This window comes from Chroicocephalus ridibundus, chromosome 8, assembly GCF_963924245.1.
Source record: "Chroicocephalus ridibundus chromosome 8, bChrRid1.1, whole genome shotgun sequence".
Classification (NCBI taxonomy): domain Eukaryota; kingdom Metazoa; phylum Chordata; class Aves; order Charadriiformes; family Laridae; genus Chroicocephalus; species Chroicocephalus ridibundus.
Window position 1 is genome coordinate 57,844,039 of NC_086291.1, and position 19,532 is coordinate 57,863,570.

Below are 19,532 nucleotides of genomic sequence, written 5' to 3' on the forward strand. Positions count from 1 at the left end.
TGCTGTATTTATCATCTACATATCCCTCGCTGTCTCAAGGGAGGGCGAGAGTACGTAGCTGGGTGATTTTTATACTTTTAGTCTTATTAAATCATTTTCACCAACCCCTTCAATCTTCCAAGGCAAATTCCACACTGCTTGCTACAGAAAGTACTGGGATTCCTAACAGCCTGAAAGACTATTGAGAAACAGCCTTTATACACACAGTTACAGACTGGAAGACACGGAGTAGTAATTTTATATGTATTACACAGATTTCTCAAACTAAATGGGGCAGTTGGCATCATTGGACAAAACCACCTTTTTCCTGAACTCTAGCCTGCTTTCTGAGCCTACATAACAGGGTGTGCTCAACCTTCTTGAGCCCCTTCATAAAAATAGTTTCCCACTAATTTCTTGATAACTAAGAGCAAAAAAGGCCTAAAAGCTTCCATTTTGTGATTGATACTTTTTGCCCCAGGATGAGAGCAGTTCTTTTCTTGCCCCTAGTGTAGAATGTGGAGCCCTAGATCTGAAAGCTCTGGGTGCCTCTGCTCGTCATACCATGTTGCACAATGATACAATCCTCTTGCTTTTGCCAGGACTCAAATCCCTCCACAGTATTTCACCTTGCACATAAAGCTGCAAAACCAAAGCTGCAGCATGCACTGTGCACACATGCCCAGCTATGCCTGAAGAGTGTAGTTTCCTCATACCATCCTAACTTCAGAAGAGAGAAAAATAAAACCAAAACAAACCTTCATGCAAGCCATAGATGAAGGGGATAAACCAGAATAATTTAAGAGAATGTGGTTTATCATGCTATGCTGGCACAATTTTCAGAAGTCACTTGAAGTGTAAAGAACAGGTGAGCATTTCCTAAAACATGAAATGCAAATATCCAGCTTCTACTGACACTTCAAAGCAAAAGTATGACAATCTTTTATAAAGTAAGCAGAAATAATTTCTGCTTTCTTACTCTTAAAAAAAGGTTGGTTATGCTGAAAACATCGAAATCATTGTCCTTGACATTTACAGTAGTAGCAAAAATACATTCTGTCTTGCAAGAGTGTTGCAACACCCCACATGGCAAGAGTGTTGTAGGAACACTATCAAGGCTAAAATGCTATTCTTGGTAAAAGAGTAACTTTAGAGTGAATTACTTCTAATGTGACCATCTGCAGAATATTATCATTTGGCAAGCATGCAGAACTTACTGGATTAGGATCTCATCATTTTACAATGGAGACTACTAGCTACTTCCCATGTGGAAAGGGTGAAAAATCACAGGAGATTGTTTTTCTTCCTCATCTGTATTCCCTCTAGAGCACTTAGAAGTTATTTATCGCAGAAAAGACAAACAAGGTAAGAACATCTGGTATGCTGGTCAAATAAGGCACAAAAATAGAAACAGTACAAGACAATTGTTACAGACAAAATGGTGCCAATAAGATAAAACCAACACGGAGACAGATGTGTATCACACAGACTGTAGCTTCCTAACTTCAATACTAGTAATGGATCTAGACAATTAAAAGGTTAATGTGCTGTCTCTGAAAAGTACAGATCAGATGCTGAATTCAGAATATAAACTATATCTCCAAATCCTACTGGACTGTTCATATGGACTGTACGACATTACTGGTCTTAAGGTATTATATCAGGATTTCAAACAGAAGTCAAGTGGGTGCTGGATGCTGTAGGATCCACCCCAAACTACACAGGAGAAAGAAACTCACATGCATATACACATTATCCAAACCTAGAATACAGTCTAATGCAAGGTCCTGATCAAGGCAACCTAATTTTATTTCTGTGACTTTCTTCAAACTGCAGACTTTCATATGCTTCTGCCATCTTCCCCACACGCAGAAATCAACATCACTGATCTGGAATTGTCTTTTTTCATCGTTCTCCTTAATCCACCTTTCTCCCTAATTCACCATTCTCCCCATCTCCATCTATCCATTCATGGAGTTGAGAGAAGCTCACCTACAAAGAAACTTATGTCACACTATATTTTTTTACTCTCTTATTCAACCAGTCTTGTCAATTATTTGATAATTTAAGATCAAACTTTTATTTCAAAATAATCCCTTGCCTTGACTCTCCTACACATCTGAGGGACTAGGTCGCGATGACAGAAAGAGGCTCTGGTTTGTTGATACGTTATGTGCCTTTGCACATACTTTCATATCACACAACATCTTTCAAGTCATGCAACAATCATCAAAGCTTGCTCCTACACTGCTTCCTAGAACGTTCCTGCTATGCCTTGAGACTTTCCTGGTCTAGGCAGTAACAATTTAGACATTCTTCTTCATAAAACCTGTCTGACTTTCAAAGACAGAAAATAAAATGCAAATTATTTTTTTTGATGGCTAAACCAACATGAAATGGAACAGTTCTGTTAAAGCAAACAGGAGTATTGTGTTGTGTCCTTTCAATGTACATGCGGATGGATTCACACATACGTGTGTAAAATAATGTAAATACCTTGTTACACATAGATTGCAAAATACACACTGCTGTATTTATGAGCAGCACTGATGACTCTTTCTCCTACTTAGGCTCCTTCCTCACTACCAGAAGAATTTGGGTCCCAAGTCTGACCAGATCACTGCAGACTTACAGGGACAGCTGTCTGCACAGTACTCATATAACTGGACAATTAATGTGGAATAATTAGGTGGTAATCTAGCCCTGACAAGGCCACATCACTATAGACAACCCACCTGATAGTTGTATAATACTGGCAGGTCAACATGGATATTTTTCACAGTTCCATCATACCATTCGAACTGCGTCATTGCTTTCTAGAAGGATAAATAATACAGGTATGTGTTTACAGAAGCCTATATAAGCTACATTGACACGGAATTCCTTCATGAATCATTCTTAAGAATGGCATAAGTATCTGATTTGAATCTACGACTCAAATTTCATTTAAAGCCTTTAGAATTTCCCTAACTTATAAAGTACTGATTTTAATTAGAAAGATGTAGCAATAGAAAGGAAAAAAGAAAACCAAGAAAAAGAAAGGGTCCCCATCACTTACCTCATGTAGAGTTGATGATACTGTTTTTTTAAGAATAGGTACAAATTCTTCCACAGGAGAGAAGGCATTGGGAGCCAACACTTGATAAAGGTTTAACTTTTTAGCTATAACAAGAAACAAAGAAACTAAATAAAACACATACTCTGTCTTTAATTCACGTTTCACACCTGTTAGCTTTAGCTATACTACCTTTCAATCCATTTGTCTTTAACCAGTCTGTCGAGGTTTTGGCCAGGACGCATGGTGATTGAATAACTAATGGTCCTTTGTGCTTTGGAGGCTTTGGTAAGAAACTGGAAGGTGCTGTATCTGCAAATTCTGTGGAAACCTAAAACAGATTTTAAGAAAATCTCTTCCAAGTTTTAGCATATTTTTTTTCACCCTAAATCCAAAGTCTGGGACGTCTCAGGTCAGATGACCAGATATGCAAGGATACCCAATGGAAGCTTTTTGTCCCTCTTTCAGATCACATTTGTCGCTTCACACAACTGCCTACGGTAGTTTTGACAGAGAACAGACTACTTTTTTTAACAAAAAAAAAAACCTCACAGATTGTAAAACAGTGCTGCCAAATTTTTAGCATTAAATTTTAGCAACCATAGGTGAATTCAGCCACCTTCTAAAATTCCAGGCCCCTAGAAAGGTCCCTTCCAACCTAGGCAGTTCTATGATTCTATGGAAGTACAGAGATGAGAATAAGGCAAAAGAGAGATGCATATTTCCACTTAAGACTATCAGCACAAGGTGAAAAACAGACATGAGTATATAATCTCTCTACCAGATCAAAGCAGAACTAGAAACTATCCAAACACTCCATAGAAAAAAAGAAAAATCACAGGAGACTTTTTCTTCCTCATCCATATTTCCTCAAGAGCACTTAGAAGTTACTTCATTGCAGAAAAGACAAACAAAGTAAGAACGTCTGGTATGTTGGTCAAATAAGGCACAAAAATAGAAACAGTACAAGACAATTGTTACAGACAAAATGGTGCCAATAAGCTAGGACCAACACAGAGACAGATGTGTAACAGACAGACTGTAGCTTCCTACCTTCAACACTGGGAATGATCTGGACAAACCCTTACGATTTTGCAGCTGATTTAAGTGCCCACCTCAATCAGGTAGGAGTAAGTATCTTTTTACTTAAAGGACTGTTAGAACTTCATTTAAATGATCATGCATACAGTTAGGCTAGCAATTGTCTTAGATTCCCATTATGATCATGGTACAATGTTTTTTTCATCACATTTTGGTTGCTTTATAAAACTTCCTGCATTTTGCAGAACGTCTAGCAAGATGTCTCCTTCACCGGTTTTGGCCTTAATTCGCTTTTACAATGGATGGCCAATACATAATATTCAAAGTTCACTTATCAAAACACCTGATTACTCATATAGGTTTTTTTTTCATATGGTGAAGACTAAAAACTTCTACCCCTGATACTTCAAAGTACATCTGAAAATAAAAAGATTCATACATCTGCTATTCTACTAATAAGTGAGCCACCAATTCTTCTTTGAAAAATCTGTTTGATGCTCTTGAGTAGGTCTTTAGCCTTCTGGGCTTCCTGAAGCAGCAGATGAACATCACTGCTATCAAAATTCTGTGCATATGAAAACAAAGAGGGAAAAATAAGTTAACTACTATTCAAACATCAACCAAATACAGCTTTCTTACTTTGATGTGCATACATTATACAAGACTGGCATAGCAGAATTGAGTGTAAATATATCTAATGCTCTGCATATAAGTTATTCATCATTTTATAAACAAGATATTATTTTATCATTTTGAATCGGTCTACAATAAGCCACTGCTTTCATCCTATTCATCAGCTTTAAGTCAGTGAACAATATTGGCAAAATTTATTGCACTTTTAGGAAAGCATTTTCAGTCGCAGAAAGAATTAACCACAGGTTTATTGACCACATTCTCAGCACTTCTAAGACAGAGACTTTCAGCACCAGGTCTTTCTATAAACTTGTACTCAGATGATAATAAGCTTACCTTCTAGAAGTGAAGAATCATCAAAAAGAGAGAAAAATGTGTTACCTCCCTAGCTGTTACCTACCTCTCCTTTTGAAGAGTAGCAATGATAACAGCCTCTTAGAGCTTCTGCAAGGTTCTTTAGAACTGCCTACATATATAAATAGGAAGAGAAATAGTTACTTTGATTTGGTGGTCTCTTTTGATAACATGGGTTGTTGGTATTCAGTTCTCAATTAGAGAAAGAATCTTTGAGGTACACGTAGTGATAAGGCCAAAGTAATTGTTTCCATTGTTTTTTTAACAGTCTTATTTTAATATGGCTGAAAAACTAACTCAGTAAAGAAATTTACAAAGTAGGTAATAAGGGTCAAGTTCATCCACCTTGTCTTAAAATGCCAGTCACTTTCTCTTCCTTTGAAGGCAGGCTTGTGCTAATCAGATCAAAGGCATATAACTGAAGTCTACAAGTATAAATATCAGGCTCTCCTTTCCCTACCCACAATTACTTCTTAAATCCTCTGCTGCTTTTTTCACCTCTCCCATTTCCTTCTCTCCTACCACCTACCACTGCAATCCTTTTCCCCATAACTGTAATACCCTTACTCCATCCAATCTTCTCTTCAAACCAGGATTTCAACCGTGTCTTCCCTGCCACTTAAGTCACTACATGCCTTAGGGATAAGCTTAAACACGCAATCAATAAGCAAAACAAATTTCTATGCAGAAGCTAATCAAAAGTAACTGATTATCCTTCTGTCCTCCTCTTCCTCCATTCACCGCTAACATCCAAACCATTGCTCATGATCAACACTGTAATTTGAGCAACGCTGCTAGGTCTTGCACTGCTGCTATTCCATACAAAAATATTCCTATCCCAGAGACTGCCATACTCACGTGATCTCTCTCGCAAGTCCCTGCCTTTTCTATGATCCCTCTCCCTTGTCCTTAGTGCGGTATTCCCTGCCTGAAGTCCCCTATTTTTCTGCTTTCACCTGCAAAAGAGCTCCTAGCCCCAAAGTCTTCTCTGTAAACACACAGGATGATTATCTGGAAATAATTGCTTCCCTTTGGCTGCCAAGCCCATCAGTACCACTTAGCTGCCACTTCTAGCTTCAGTATGAACCAAGCTGAATGCTCCAAACAAATTTTTTCATGTGTGCAAATCTGCTTTAAAGAAAATACGTTACATCAAGAAATCTTTAATGAGTAGGTTAGCTTTCCCGCAAGTATACGAGAGAAGACATTGCAGCTGAATAGGAAACAAATGACAGGACACTTAAAGAAGTAAGTATTAACACAATTACTTACAAGTGAAGCAGGATTGCTGCAATCATATGTAACAGCGTGAGTCTGCAGTTTTCTTCCCAGCATACGCTGCTGAGCGTAGTCAGACAATGTTTCCAAAGTCTGATCAGGGCTGATACAAATAAATAAATGAGGGGGGAAAAAAAAAGAAGATATTAACAATGATAGTAATCAAGTGGGTAAAAAAGACCATACTGAAGAAGACAGGGAAGAAAACTAAGTGGGAACTAAATAACAAATCATGGGAACGTAATCCAGTCATTTAGCATAACTGGACCTCCTCTACTTCTTTCAACCATTACTGCGGTACTACTACCGGGGTTTGGTTCTGTCCTGAAAACCTGATCGATAATAAAAGCACTAAGATTCTATTCCAGTTCATAACAGCTTATGGATGAAATGTTCTAAATTATTCCTTGCTAGCCCTGAAAGCTAAAAGTCAGGATTTGTAGTTTTGGCCTGTGACAAACTGCGCTGGAAAAGTTTTCAACTCAGATCTTCAACTGTATGTAAGGATGTCCATTGTCTTCCAATGGCACAAAAGTAAAACTTTGCTTTGTGTTTAGAAGTTAGTGACCCACACAGCTTTCATTCCCTGAGTTTTGATGATTCTTTGTGGCTAGTAAAAACCTTTTCTTCCAGCTAAACTTCTGCTAGGGACAGAAATTAAGGAAGTTTTCACTTGCACATACTATAAACTTCTGCTTTCTGTTCAAAGCAGACCTAAGCAAAACTTGGAACCTTTTAAGCGAACACTGTGTGTTCAGTAAATTAGCTGAAATGTAATCTCAATCACCCTACATATCAAGCTCACCAAGCTCACACCATTGCTTTTCTGCACGTTTAAAATAAATACAATGAATAAATTGGAAGTACGGTAACACTACCAGAATCCTTAGTGTAGTCGTTTTCTTACAATTCCGACTCCAGTACTGCAAATTTTCAAACAATGACAATAGAACTGCAGAATTTAAGTCCATAATTTACGTAATCTCACCCTGGTTTCATTTATTTAATCAGACATTTTAAGATGACAAAGAGAATGCTATGTTTAAATGCTTAATGCTATTTTACAGCAAAATCTAGCTCATCATGTAATCTTCCTAGAGGTGTGAACCCTTTCAGTGACATCCTTAATGATGCTGAAGGATTTTTATTGATGTAAAATTAGAGCTAGCAGACTTTTAATGGATTACTGTGATAACCAATCTGCAAAGGAAAAACATAGCTTTGTATCAGAAAAGAGAAGATGTATAAACGGTAAAAAAAGGAAGAAATAAAGGAATTCAATGGTATGAATTAAAAATCAAAAAAACTGGATGTTAAATTTTGTATTTATTTTTGTATCAAGTTCAGATTCTTATACCAATTCTGTAATCAAGTTAAATCTGGTTGTTAGGTTATATAACTAATTTACCAGCTTCCTACAATAAGAACCAGAGAATTCAGTTCTTTCATCGTAAGGACATCTTTTAAGGCTTTCAGCAAATTGCAGCCTTGACCAGGCTCCAGCTGTTGTATCCACTGTCTCGCTTCCTGTAGCCTGCGGGGAGGGGGGGGGAAAGGAATATGTACACTTAACATGCAGGTACTAAATACGATAGATCATGAAAATTGCTACAAATCACAGGAGTTGATAAGATATTTTATGCATGAACAGCCAGCTTGAAATCACTGACAGCACTTAAAACTAATTGCTTTTTTTCCCCGCTCACAAATCACTGTGGGCACAAGACCAAAACCGCTATTTATTATCAGCAAGAGATTGCTCTAATTAAATTGAGACCTTGTTTGAAACACCTTTATTTTTCAGAGAAATTAACTTACTTACACACGAACATTGATGTTTTTTGGACTCTCCCACAGAGGTGAAATTTCTGTACTGAATGAGAGGCAGTACAATTGCTTCTTATAACATAGCTGTTCATCTATTAAGCACTAATAAATAAAAAATTGTTAATGCATTACTATCCATGCCGTTTAGTACAGTTATTATGTAAAAGAGTAAAAATAGTAATTTCCTAAAAATAGCTGACGGCAATTTTTTCAGCTACCACAGAAAACCTTCCAAGAAAAAGTCATACAGATTCACATATTTGGTAAGGAGTACAGAGACAAAACCTGCAAACCTACGGTAATCCAGCCAATTTGTTAATGGGGCAGGAGGCAGGGAATGTTTATTGTACTGGTACCAGTTTTTCTCTTCAGTTGACAAGCACATGAAACAACATCGTGATCTAGAATGGGCATATTCACCCACCAAGCAATTACTAAAAAAAGTTTAATACATATTCACAGATAGGGCTAAACAACAGTTCAGGTATTAAGGTTAAGCTAACCAGACTATGTGGAAATCGAGTTCTCTTGAAGGAGTTTTATTTAAAACACAAAAATGAAAAATGCAGATAATATAAATTCAGGTTAAATAATCCCTGAATGCAGGGAATGAAACTGTACAGTTTCCATGTTAGATAGTAAAACAGCTACCTCATATCTTTCTTCCTTACTACAAAAGTTTTATAAAAATTAAGAGCACAATAGAGGACAAGTTTCTTTTGGGACTTCAGGAAGTGATTAAGTCACCAAGGTTCTGACCAAAGCTGTGAAGTGTGCCTTGTTGTGACAAAACATAAAGGCATAAAGAAACTATATTTACTATAAATAGCTCCACTTAGAACTTGGTTCGAGCTCTTACAGCTGTTGCTGTTCGGCAAGTTTATTCCATAGAGAATGCTACTACAAGAATAGAGAAACTTCCAAATATTAATAAGGAAAGTATTATTATTATTATGGGACATACTGGAGTTTGGATCTAGACATTAATAAAGACTACACTTTCAAAGACATTTAAAACATACTTTTCTACAACAGAAATCGTCTATTGTACTGTATATTATGAATTTAAGCAGATTTTTTTCTACTTAGTTCCTGGCTTGTAGTTATACAAAAGCTTGATTAGTATGTTATAACTGCCAAAGTCTGCTTTATTATGACTTACCAAAAGGTCCTTCTGAAAATCCAGTAGTCTAGGTCCGTAACTCATATGAGACACATCAACCATAAGTCCAACTTTGGTTCCCTTTATAAGGCCAAACACCTTAAAAGACAAAAGTAATTGGAAATACTAAGCTTATCTAAAGTTCGATAATTTTATTGTTTATTCTGTACAATATCATTTAAAATCAAATATTAGGTTTTTCATTTTAAGCTTTTAAGCACAAAGTGCTAGTGACAAAGCCAAGGGGGGGGGGGAGAAAAAAAAAAAAAAAAAAAGAGAGAAAAGAGAGAGGCCTGCTGTCTCACAGTTTATCCTTACCAGTGAATCATAGTCCCTCCTTCCCAAGACAACCTATTAATTATTTGAGAGGATAAAAAATAACTTTGTCTACAGCATGCCCTTCAGGTTAAATGAGGCAACTTTGTGGAAGCTAGATTTTGGAATGATGCTTCTTTCTCTATCCCCTTTCCCCTTCCTGAGCATTAGCACTGCTAGGCACAATAAGTTATTAACCAGCTATGCAACAGAGGGCATAATGGACTACAAGACAGCTCCACTCCAGTCAGAGGTTAAGCTCAGCATTGTCCTGATGATTAAGACTGATAAGAGAAAGAAAAAGACTAGATCTAGAAAGCAGAGAACTGCATACCAATAAAAGATCAAGAAAAACAATCCATTGTCAAGATAAGTATCACTGCACATGTAACTCACAGTAAATAATGAAAATACATAAGCTTTCCAGAAGCCACTTTTCACTAGTATTCAAAAGTTAATTTATTCTTTAATGCCATATACACTTCTAAAAACATATTGCAAAGTTAAAGTTACCTTTCTGCTGTTCTGCAACAGCCACTGAATTCGCTGATGGTAAAGTTCAATCACTCTGACAAAAGGCAAAGCTCGGGTTTAGCCAAGGCATTCTCTTGCATTGCGTATCACTGTAACAATCAACCTTTTGTCTTCATCACCTCCTTTTTCTCACAGATGCAAAATCTGTGAGAAAAAGTATTTAAAAACACTGTTTTCAGTGTTATTATACAAGTGGTTGTTGCAGGGTTAACCATTTAAATACTTCTCCTAAAGCTGTTTGACTGATTAGATATGTAGCTGTCTGAAAATCTGGATCACTGAAATGTTTTCTATCAGTTGCTGGCTTCATCATATGTATGTGTGAACAACAGAAACTCAGGCAAAACTGAGTTTAGTTCATCACGTGGGTTATTGTCAGGAGAGGTATTTAATACAAATTGCACTACTGCTTAAGACACTCATGAAATATAACCTTGTGATTGAAAGGCAGCACACTCCCTGAAGTGCCGGACTAACTGCAGCACAACTTTCAACAATTTCATTTCAAAATACGTATAACCTAAGGTAAAACAAAGCGTTTGCTGTCCTCTGAAATTGTTTTGCTTCAACCAACTTATTTTTAATACCATGTGCATAGATTTTATAATTTGGCAGGCAGAAAGTTTAAATCAACACTTTAAAGGGGGAAAAAACTTCTTGCTTTTTCAAAACACAAAAGCTACTTTTTTAAACCATATTTGCAGATAGTTTACTTAGATGGTGCAGTGCCCAAGTACGGAAGGTGAAGCTTCTGAAGATTCTGGATCTTCATGACTGACACAGTGAGGTACGCTGAAGTAGTGGCACTTCTAGGAACAGTCTAACAAATATTGTGAAGACCAGCAAAACCATTACGATTACAGCTTATTGAGCTTATTCATTAAATGTTTTCCTAAATTTAAGTTTCCTTGATTTATACAGCTAAAATTCACTTAGAAAACTTTTAACTTTCACATATCGTGACAAGACCCATGACTTGAAACTAATCCAAGTTACAGTAAACCTAACCCACAAATATGCAGTATTACCTGTGAAAATCCAACCATTCACTAGCTGCCTTTCTAAAAAGAGCTAACTGCTTCAGTTCAAAACCTGTTTCACGGGTATCTTCATTAAAAAATTTAAAAAACCCTCAGCTGTAGTGACATATAATTATTACCTACCCTAAATTTCAGCAAAAAAGGATTCGATGCTGAGATACTCTGAAGTTCCCAGAGATAACAAATTAAGATTTATGGCAGTACCTGTAATCATGGGGGGTGGGGATATACAATCAGTTACAGATCAGAATCATAAACAAGATGGATACTTACTCAGAAAGTCTGGACTCAAAATTGGTAACAATCTCTTCTGTCAACTCTATCTCTTCAACACCGTTTCTTGAATTCCTGGAACACTATGCATAACTAGCATCAGAGGTGCACACAAATTAGGACTCACTAAAGAAAGGGCAGTGTCGCACTTACAAAATAATATTGCCTTCATTTATCAGATGCTTTAATGTCAATTGTAAGGATTCTACACTGTAGTTTCTTAGCCATTCTTCTGTGGTTTGCACTTTTTTAGACTGTATTTTCTTCATTTGTACTCTCTATAAATCAAATAAGAAAAAATTAAATGCAGTACGAGAAATGAAATGTGCTGTTCAAATGTGACAAAAAGTCCTAAGGATGGCAGCTGGTAGGCAGTGCATATCCAAGAACAACATAATGTTAAGTACTGGCATACTCTTTTTGATGTGGGATGCAAAGGAAAAGAAAGTTTCAGAATACCCTCAGATTGTGACCTAAAGGAAGGGGAAAGAGAGTGCAGTTTGGAGGAGACAGGAAGGAAGACAGGAAATAGGAGGGTTTAGTAAAAGAAATAAAAGAGATTTACCAGCAATTTACCGGAGAGGCAGAAAAATTAACCACCTCCAAAGTCAACCTCACAGAGTTTGAAGGGGTATATATTGTCTTCCACTTTACTAAGGAAAAATGCAGTATTAACAGTTGATCCGCCTTTATTGTTTTGCCTGATTTGTTCACAGACTGATTCATGTCTACAGAGAAACTACATGTAGTTTCATGACTTTAGTGAAATTGTCTGTGCATATATGCAAATATACGTAAGGACACATATCAGTTGCCTATCAGCTTATTTATTCCCCACTCTGTATTTATAGTGGGTATCTGTTACTTTTCTAGTTGCTTCATTTAGCAGGAAAAATCACCTACCAGCAGATCTTGCATCTTGTTGATATGTGTTACGAGCAATCCATTAGCTGGTCCCAGATCAGATATAGTACGATCTTGCCATGGTGGATGCACCCTGTAGACTGGATTTTGTGGTCACCCTACAAGACAATGAATTTTATGGGATGACTTCATTACCCATAATATTTCCGTATTGTCATAAGTCTTTACAAGTTTTTTCTGTGGGAACCGTTTTATATTTTGACATTTGTTCACAGATTCCACCTGCTGTATGATAAATGTTTTGAAGTATCATAGTACATAGCTTATACGAGCTACAGTTATTTACTCTATATCCACATAAGAAGTCCCAACAAGATTTACTAGCAGTAACCTTACCCAGCTTTTTCAAAAAACTGATCATTGTCCAACAACTGTGCCATTTTCCTGATGTGCGTATCCATTATATCAATACATTTAGCCTTGTTAAAAAAAGCAAAAAGACAAAGTATTCGACTAAAAAGCTTACATCCTCAGGAATATACACTATTAAGAAAAGGTATTGTCAGCAATTATATGGTAATCACTTTGCATGTGAGACAACAGCAAATTAAAAAATAACTGCAAAGAGAAGTTACAATTAGGCATCTATAGCAAAAACATTTAGGAACTATTCTGCAAGTTATTTGTTACGGGATTTTACGCAGTTAACGATATCTATGCAGAGCTGCTAGGTCAGTAGCTACACAGCTCAACCAGAAAATAAGATTAACCAAAGCAAAACCTGTACGTCCGAGTGTGAGCCGGGGCGGGAGCAGGGGGCGGGCAGCGGGAGACAGCCGGGCTGTGGGGCCGCGTAGGTGAGCTGCCCCTCGGGTTTAGGCAATAAACCAGAGCAAAACCGATCATAAAATCCTGCTTTTCACTTCGCTTTCGCTTCAGTCCGTCCCCAGAGCCCCGCGCCCTTCCGCTGAGCAGCGGGTGTCCGAGCAGCGGGTGCCCGAGCAGCCCTCCCGCCGCGCCGCCCCGTCCCCAGGGACGCTCCTCACCTCGCCAGGAAAGGCCCTTCAGCCCCCCCGACCCCGCGCCGTCCCGTCCCCCGGGACTCTCCTCACCTTACCGGGCAAGGCCCCTCAGCTACCCTGAGCCCGCGCCACCCCGTCCGCCGGGACTCCCCTCACCCGGGGAAAGGCTCCCCCGTTCCCCTCCTCCCCAGCCTGGGCACGTCCCGAAAGCCCGGGCTGCCACCGCGCCAGTGACAGGGATCCCCCAAGCCCCCTCAGCATCGTCAGGCCAAGGCATCTCCCGGCACTCACCCGGCGCTTGCCCAGCGCCGGCCCGGCGGCGGCACCGCTGCGTTACGGCGTTGCCGGTGGAGACGGGCCGGCCGCGCGGGGGAGGAGCCGGCGCCGCTTCCCGCCGTCAGAGGGCGGTGGCGGGCGGGCGGGAGGCGCGGGCGCGGGCGGGAGGCGCGGGCGGGAGGCGCGGGCGCGAGGCGCGGGCGCGGCCGCTGCGGGGGGGAGGAGGGCCCTGCGCGCGCGTCGGGGCCAGCAGCTTTGGTGGACAATTTATTTTTATAAACTTGCTCAACAACAAAAATACAGGTGAAGAAAATTATGCTCATTTTATATAGTTTGTATTAACATTCGTTCGGAAATCATTAATTGAAAAATGTTCTAACCAATTAGGAAACAATCCCGAGTAAAGGCTGGGGCAGGAGACACAGACGATCAGGCCTCAACGCGACGCCCAGGCAGGACAGCCCGCTTGCAGACACCGTTTCCAGCATTATTTTCTCCTTCACCAATGTTTTAAAGGACAGCGTTCATTTTTGTGTGAATGTGCTGGGGCAAACGGCAATCCACAGTTGTGTGCTGAGGTGGTCAAACATCGGCTCTGAAACCCCAGTATGACAGGAGGGCCTGGGCCTGGCAGCTTCCCCTCAGCCGGAGGAGGGTGCTCAGGTGGTGGTGCACACTACCCACATCTTTGGGAAACTGGTATCATTTGCCAGCAAGATTAACAACAGAACATGATGTTAAATGGTTAGACGGGTGCATTCAGGAAAGCACACCTTTCCCAGATCTGAGACAAACAGCTTCCAGGAAATTATTTCAGCTGAGCTCAACGAGAAAATTTATACAGACAAATTAACTTGTTTTCCTTCTGAAGGTATTTGAAGTTTCCAGTCTTGCATTTTGTTAGCCAAATAAATGGCAAAGTGTGCACAAATTACAGTATGATGGGACATCAAACCTGTAGGTGAGCTTTGAAGCAAAAGATATTTTAAAAATATGTTATGGTAGTACTCAGAAACCTTACTGAGATACTGACCTCTGTCCTAAAAGCAATCAAGGTCAGAGACATGGACAAAACGGGACAAATCAGCACCGCTTCTGCGTGTTTTCTAGGGTTTCCCACAAAGCATCAGCAGCCTTGTAACTAATGACGGTGAGTACTGATGCGGTTTTGGTGAGTGGTTGCTTCCAATAATGTCCTTTATCTGTAACCTACAGTGTGTCATTTTGACTTCAGTTGGAAAGAGATTTTTCCAAAATGGAACTGGTTCTCATTCAAAGCAGTTCCATTTTACGAACTTCCATCAACAAGCCTTTGCATTCTCTTTTAAAAAAGGAAAAGAAAAAAAAATTCCTTCCAAAGGCCCAAGCACAGCATGTCTTCCAACAGTTGCTGGCATGGCCGGTCTTTGGGTTCTTGGTTGTTAACAGTCGAGACATCATAAAAACATGTTCCTCTGCAGGTTCAGCACAGCTAAAAGCATTTGCCAATCTGCCGGTCTTTTTTGTTAGCCTGCAGGATTGCAGTACTGGGGATTTGATTCCCCCCATCCCCCCAAAAAAGTAAAACTATTTGGGGCATCTTTTATCTTCTTGATTTTTCTGTACTAAATGAAACCTTAGAAGTTAAAATTGTATTTAATTTGCAAACTGGCTTGGCTTGCATGGTTTAAACTGCAACTGCCAGTATAGCTGTAGCATACAATTTAGGAGGTGTCCTTAAGCTGTTAGGTATTTGTTCTAAAGCTTTAAAAAGAGAGGCAACTGAATGTAACAGTTTTTTTTTTCCCCGTGATATTTAGACAGCGTCCTCTGAAGTACTTTATTTCTGTCTGGCTTTCAGTGGCGCATTTCCCTGGCAGCCCAGTAGCATCTCTCCCGGGCAGTGCAGCTGGCCAGATATCCCTCCTCCTTGGGTGGCACGCAAAAAAACCCGTAGTCCGATTATAACTATGTATTTTGGAGAGAGATAGTGTAATGGTATCAATTCACAGCTGTGTGAACTATACGAGTGCCAGAGGAAAGTCAAATACTTTTATAGTATAAGTATTTTTAATGAGTGTATGTAAACACAGGCACACCTTTTCAGCATGAAGTGAATGACTGAACTGTGTTCTTTATTGTTCCTTTTGCTCTTCATGGTTTGACCCATCCCTCTCGGTTGCATTGACCCAGCAAGTGAGGTGAGCAGTGTGAGGGCTGTAGCTGCGGCGGTGGGTCTGCCAGCATCAACTCTGGTTACAGCCCAGCCCAGTCCTGCCACCACGCACGCAGGGTGATGGATCTCCTGCGACTGCGCTGGGAGGAAGGGGCCAGGCATTTCCCGATGCCGGCCAGAGGGTTTGCTGTTAACACTAAGAACATGTTGAAAATGGCATCGATTAGTTTCATACTGACTTTAAGAGTTGAGATGGCTCTGGCTTTTGAAGGCTGTGCTGTATTTCAGGCTGTTTCCCTAGAATCCTCCTGTAGGTTAGATACTGTCCCGTCCTTGAGCCTGACCAAATTCCCCTACTCTCTTCTGTGCTATTTTTTTAGCATGCTGAACTATAATTGGGGATTTTTGTTTTCCAGGTGCCTCGTTGGATGTGTCTGGTGCTGCTCGAGAGATGCCCCAGCCCAGGTTTGCAGCCGGTGGCGGAGCCCCCTGAGGGGAAGGGGCGAGCCCTGGGTCTGGTCGTTTTGTTCAGTTTTTGGGGTGAATAAAAAAAGGTGTGTGTGTGTCTGGGGGGGTGATGATATCAACTGGAGCACTGCAGTATCAGTGGGGGCATGATGATGTGGCGGAGGAGCAGGTGAGTGGGGGATACGGGGGTTATATGGAGTTCCCCCCAAAAGAGGGTGGTCACGGCCCCAAAATGTCTGAAAATTTGGGGTGTGTGTGTGGTGGTTAAAAACTGTTAAAACCTGTAACTCTGGTTGTGAGGCAATGAAACGGAGAACAAGCTCTCATTTTTACATCTATTGAAAAATAATATTTCTGTATATAAAAGGAGTTAAAAATAAAAACCTATATCTCTTAGGATTCTATGATTCTATATGATATAAAGGAATTTAGACGATGAAAACATTTTTAAAAGATATATTTATAAAGAGATATTCAAGTGTCAAAATATATGTCTAAACAGCTAGTCTAATCAGATATTCTATAGAATAAGTGTAATACGTAAGTCTAGATCTCTTAACAAAGATTCTATGTAAGTGTAAACAGATAATATGTATTCTCTAAGTGTGTCTATATATGTGTAAATAAATACAGCAGTGTAAATGTCTATGCTATATGAGGTTTCTAAAATGCAAAGAAAGCCTGTTTATAGAAACGATTTAGAAACTCGCCCTCCCCTCTAGTCTCCCTCGAAGACGTAAAAGCACTTTCCAAAGCCACCCCTTCCCCCTTCTCCTTTTCCCCCTTTTCCCATCCCGATTTGGGGCCGATTCCCCCAAAGTGGGGACTTTCCCCTGTGGGGCTGCGCACCCTGAGCGGGAGCTGCCGCCATGGCACAAGAATACCCCAAACCCAACAATTCTGGGTCTGTGCTGGGGGACACACCCCCCCCGATTTTGGGAGGGAAATATCCCAATTTGGGGCTCCCAGGAAAGCTAAATCCACCTGGATTTGTGCATCCGGAAAGTAGAAAAAAAAAACCATTTTCATGCAGGAAAGCAAAGATCATCAATTCTTATCTTGTGGATAAGATGCCACTCCTGCCTCCCTCCCTGGTCCCTGGCAGACTCGCTGCTGTCACCCGCCCCAGCCGTGGTGTCCCGCGCTGAGTGATGCGGCATCCCTTGGGCTCGTTCTGGGTGGAAAACCCCTGTTCCACAGGTTTTTGGTGCAGAGGTGCTGGCTGTCACTGCCTGGGCTGCGAGCGTGGACAGGGCCGAGAGCTGGGAGCCCCGCAGCCTGGTAAGTGGTTATGGTCCCTGGCTGGACTAAAGTGGGCTGAGAGCGGTCAGTGCTCATCACCCTAATGAGCGCCAAGAGCGGGATAATTAGTGGGGTGCTGCTGCCCGGTGGCAGGCCGGTCCTGCAGGTGGGGAGTGGCGTGTGTGCTGTGGGCCTGCCTTCTGCCTGTCTCGTCCACGCCCCTCGCCCTAAATTACCACGCCCCTGGCCACGCCCACCACACCACCCACACACGTGGCCACACCCCCGATTATTTCAGACCACGCCTCCTGACAATATCGGCCATGCCCCTGGACAGTGTCGCCCGTGCCCTCGCCCTCCTTGACCACGCCCTGTCTCGGCCCAGCCTCCTGCTCGTGTCGGCCACGCCCCCGGCCCTCCCTGGCCTCGCCTCCCGCCTCGTCTCAGCCACGCCCCCTCCCTCCGTGACCACGCCTCATCCCGCATAGACCACGCCCCGGCCGCTATAACAACACCCATCGCCACGCCCCTTTCCCCCATGACCACGTCCCCGAAGGTCTTGGTCACGCCCCCGACCCTCCCTGGCCCCGCCCCACCGCACGGTCGCTGCTGGCGCACCCCTCGTGGCCCAAGCGCGGTACTGCAGCGCCGGCCCCGCACGGGCCGTTGCTGGACGCCACCCCCGGCGGCGGGGGAAGGCCGATAATAAAAGCCAATTTCGGGCTCCCGGGAAAGCCAAATCCACCTCGATTTGTGCAGACGGAAACCAGTTTGGGGAAAATAGGGTCCTCCTCGGCCGCGCCTCTCGTCCCGAGCTGCAGTACCGGCTTATTCTCGGCAGCAGTGACCAGTGTGACGCGCCCTGTTTTGCGCATGCGCGGCCCCCCGCCTGCCGTACGACAGTACTACGCATGCGCGCCCTCCTGCTCGCCGTAAGGCTGTATTGCGCATGCGTTCTCCCCTCTCTGCCGTACAGCTGTGCTGCGCCATTGCAACCGCTCCCTGGCGGATGGGCGGGAGGATGGGCCAATCAGAGTGCAGGCGCCGCTCTCCCATTGGTCGGATGTCCTCGCCGCTCTCCCATTGGTCGTTCCCTCGCAGGGGGTGGTGCGCGATGAGGATTGACGGCGGCGACAGGCCAATGGAGCGGCGCTGCTTCAAATGTGGGGGGGGGAGGAGGCGGGCAGCGGGGTGGTGGCCAATTGGCGCGCGTCCTGGGCGGGGCGCTCTGGAAGCGGAGGGGGCTGGGGAAAAATGGCGGTCGGCTCGAACGCGGAGCGGAGCTGTTCGGGCGGAAAGCGGGACCCGGCGGGCGGGCGCTCGGTTCGGCCGGGCCGGCCCGCGGAGCCGCCGCGAGCACATCATGAGGCAGCTGGGCCGCGTGAAGGTGGGCGGGGGGCGGCGGGGAAGATGGCGGGGGACTTGAGGCGGCCCCGAGGCGTGACTGGGGGGGCTGGAGGGATCCTGAAGGGGACTGGGGGGGCTGAGGGTGGAACTTGAGGGAGGCTCGGGGAAGCGGGGGGGCTGTGGTGGCCCCTAGGGGTGGTGGAGGGAGCTGAGGTGGGGGGAGGATGGGGGCCCTGAGGAGGATCTGGGGGGCCGAGGGGGCCCAAGGGGGTGGCCTTGAGAGGGGCTGGGGGAACGGGGGTGCTGAAGGGGCCTGGATGGTAGTGGTGGGGGTGCCCTGAGAGTGTGATGGGGGCAAACGGGGGGGTCTGAGGGGATGGTACTGAAGGGGCTGGGTACGGGACATGGGGGGCTGAAGGGAGCCCTGGGGGCAGTTATGTGGGGGAGGGGGGCGGGGGCGCTGGGGGAGCCCTGAGTTTGGGGAGGGGGGCCGTGGCCTGAAGTGGGCCATGAGTTGGAGGGGGTCTGTGAGGGGGAGATGGGGACGGGCTAAGGGGTGATGGAGGGATGCAGGGGGTGGGATGGGAGGGTCAAGGCATTCCCCGGTGCTTGGAGATGCCCGTGTCCCTCCCCCAACCGTGCCCCCTCCCACAGGACAAAGAGCCCT

The 19,532-nt window shown here is 43.0% G+C and overlaps 1 protein-coding gene across 14 annotated transcripts in view; it reads right to left on the reverse strand.

Annotated features, from left to right (window-relative positions):
* The window catches only part of VWA3A (von Willebrand factor A domain containing 3A), a 40,674-nt gene extending 22,294 nt beyond the window's left edge, over positions 1-18,380 (reverse strand). For 7 of the 14 annotated variants that reach the window (XM_063343651.1, XM_063343660.1, XM_063343654.1 and 4 more), the window contains exons 1-14: positions 13,669-13,772; positions 12,395-12,513; positions 11,645-11,769; positions 11,492-11,566; positions 10,158-10,212; positions 9,330-9,428; positions 8,163-8,269; positions 7,749-7,874; positions 6,335-6,443; positions 5,109-5,174; positions 4,515-4,640; positions 3,227-3,365; positions 3,038-3,141; positions 2,715-2,795 (exon numbers count right to left, since the gene is read on the reverse strand). In XM_063343651.1, coding sequence (XP_063199721.1) covers positions 2,715-2,795; positions 3,038-3,141; positions 3,227-3,365; positions 4,515-4,640; positions 5,109-5,174; positions 6,335-6,443; positions 7,749-7,874; positions 8,163-8,269; positions 9,330-9,428; positions 10,158-10,212; positions 11,492-11,566; positions 11,645-11,769; positions 12,395-12,409 — 1,227 coding nt within the window. In that variant the 5' untranslated portion in view covers positions 12,410-12,513; positions 13,669-13,772. Of the gene's footprint in view, positions 1-2,714; positions 2,796-3,037; positions 3,142-3,226; positions 3,366-4,514; positions 4,641-5,108; positions 5,175-6,334; positions 6,444-7,748; positions 7,875-8,158; positions 8,270-9,329; positions 9,429-10,157; positions 10,213-11,491; positions 11,770-12,394; positions 12,514-13,668; positions 13,773-18,263 lie in introns of those variants that run through there. The other 7 variants (XM_063343655.1, XM_063343649.1, XM_063343647.1 and 4 more) reach the window with 6 other exon arrangements.
* Positions 18,381-19,532: the final 1,152 nt, after the last annotated feature.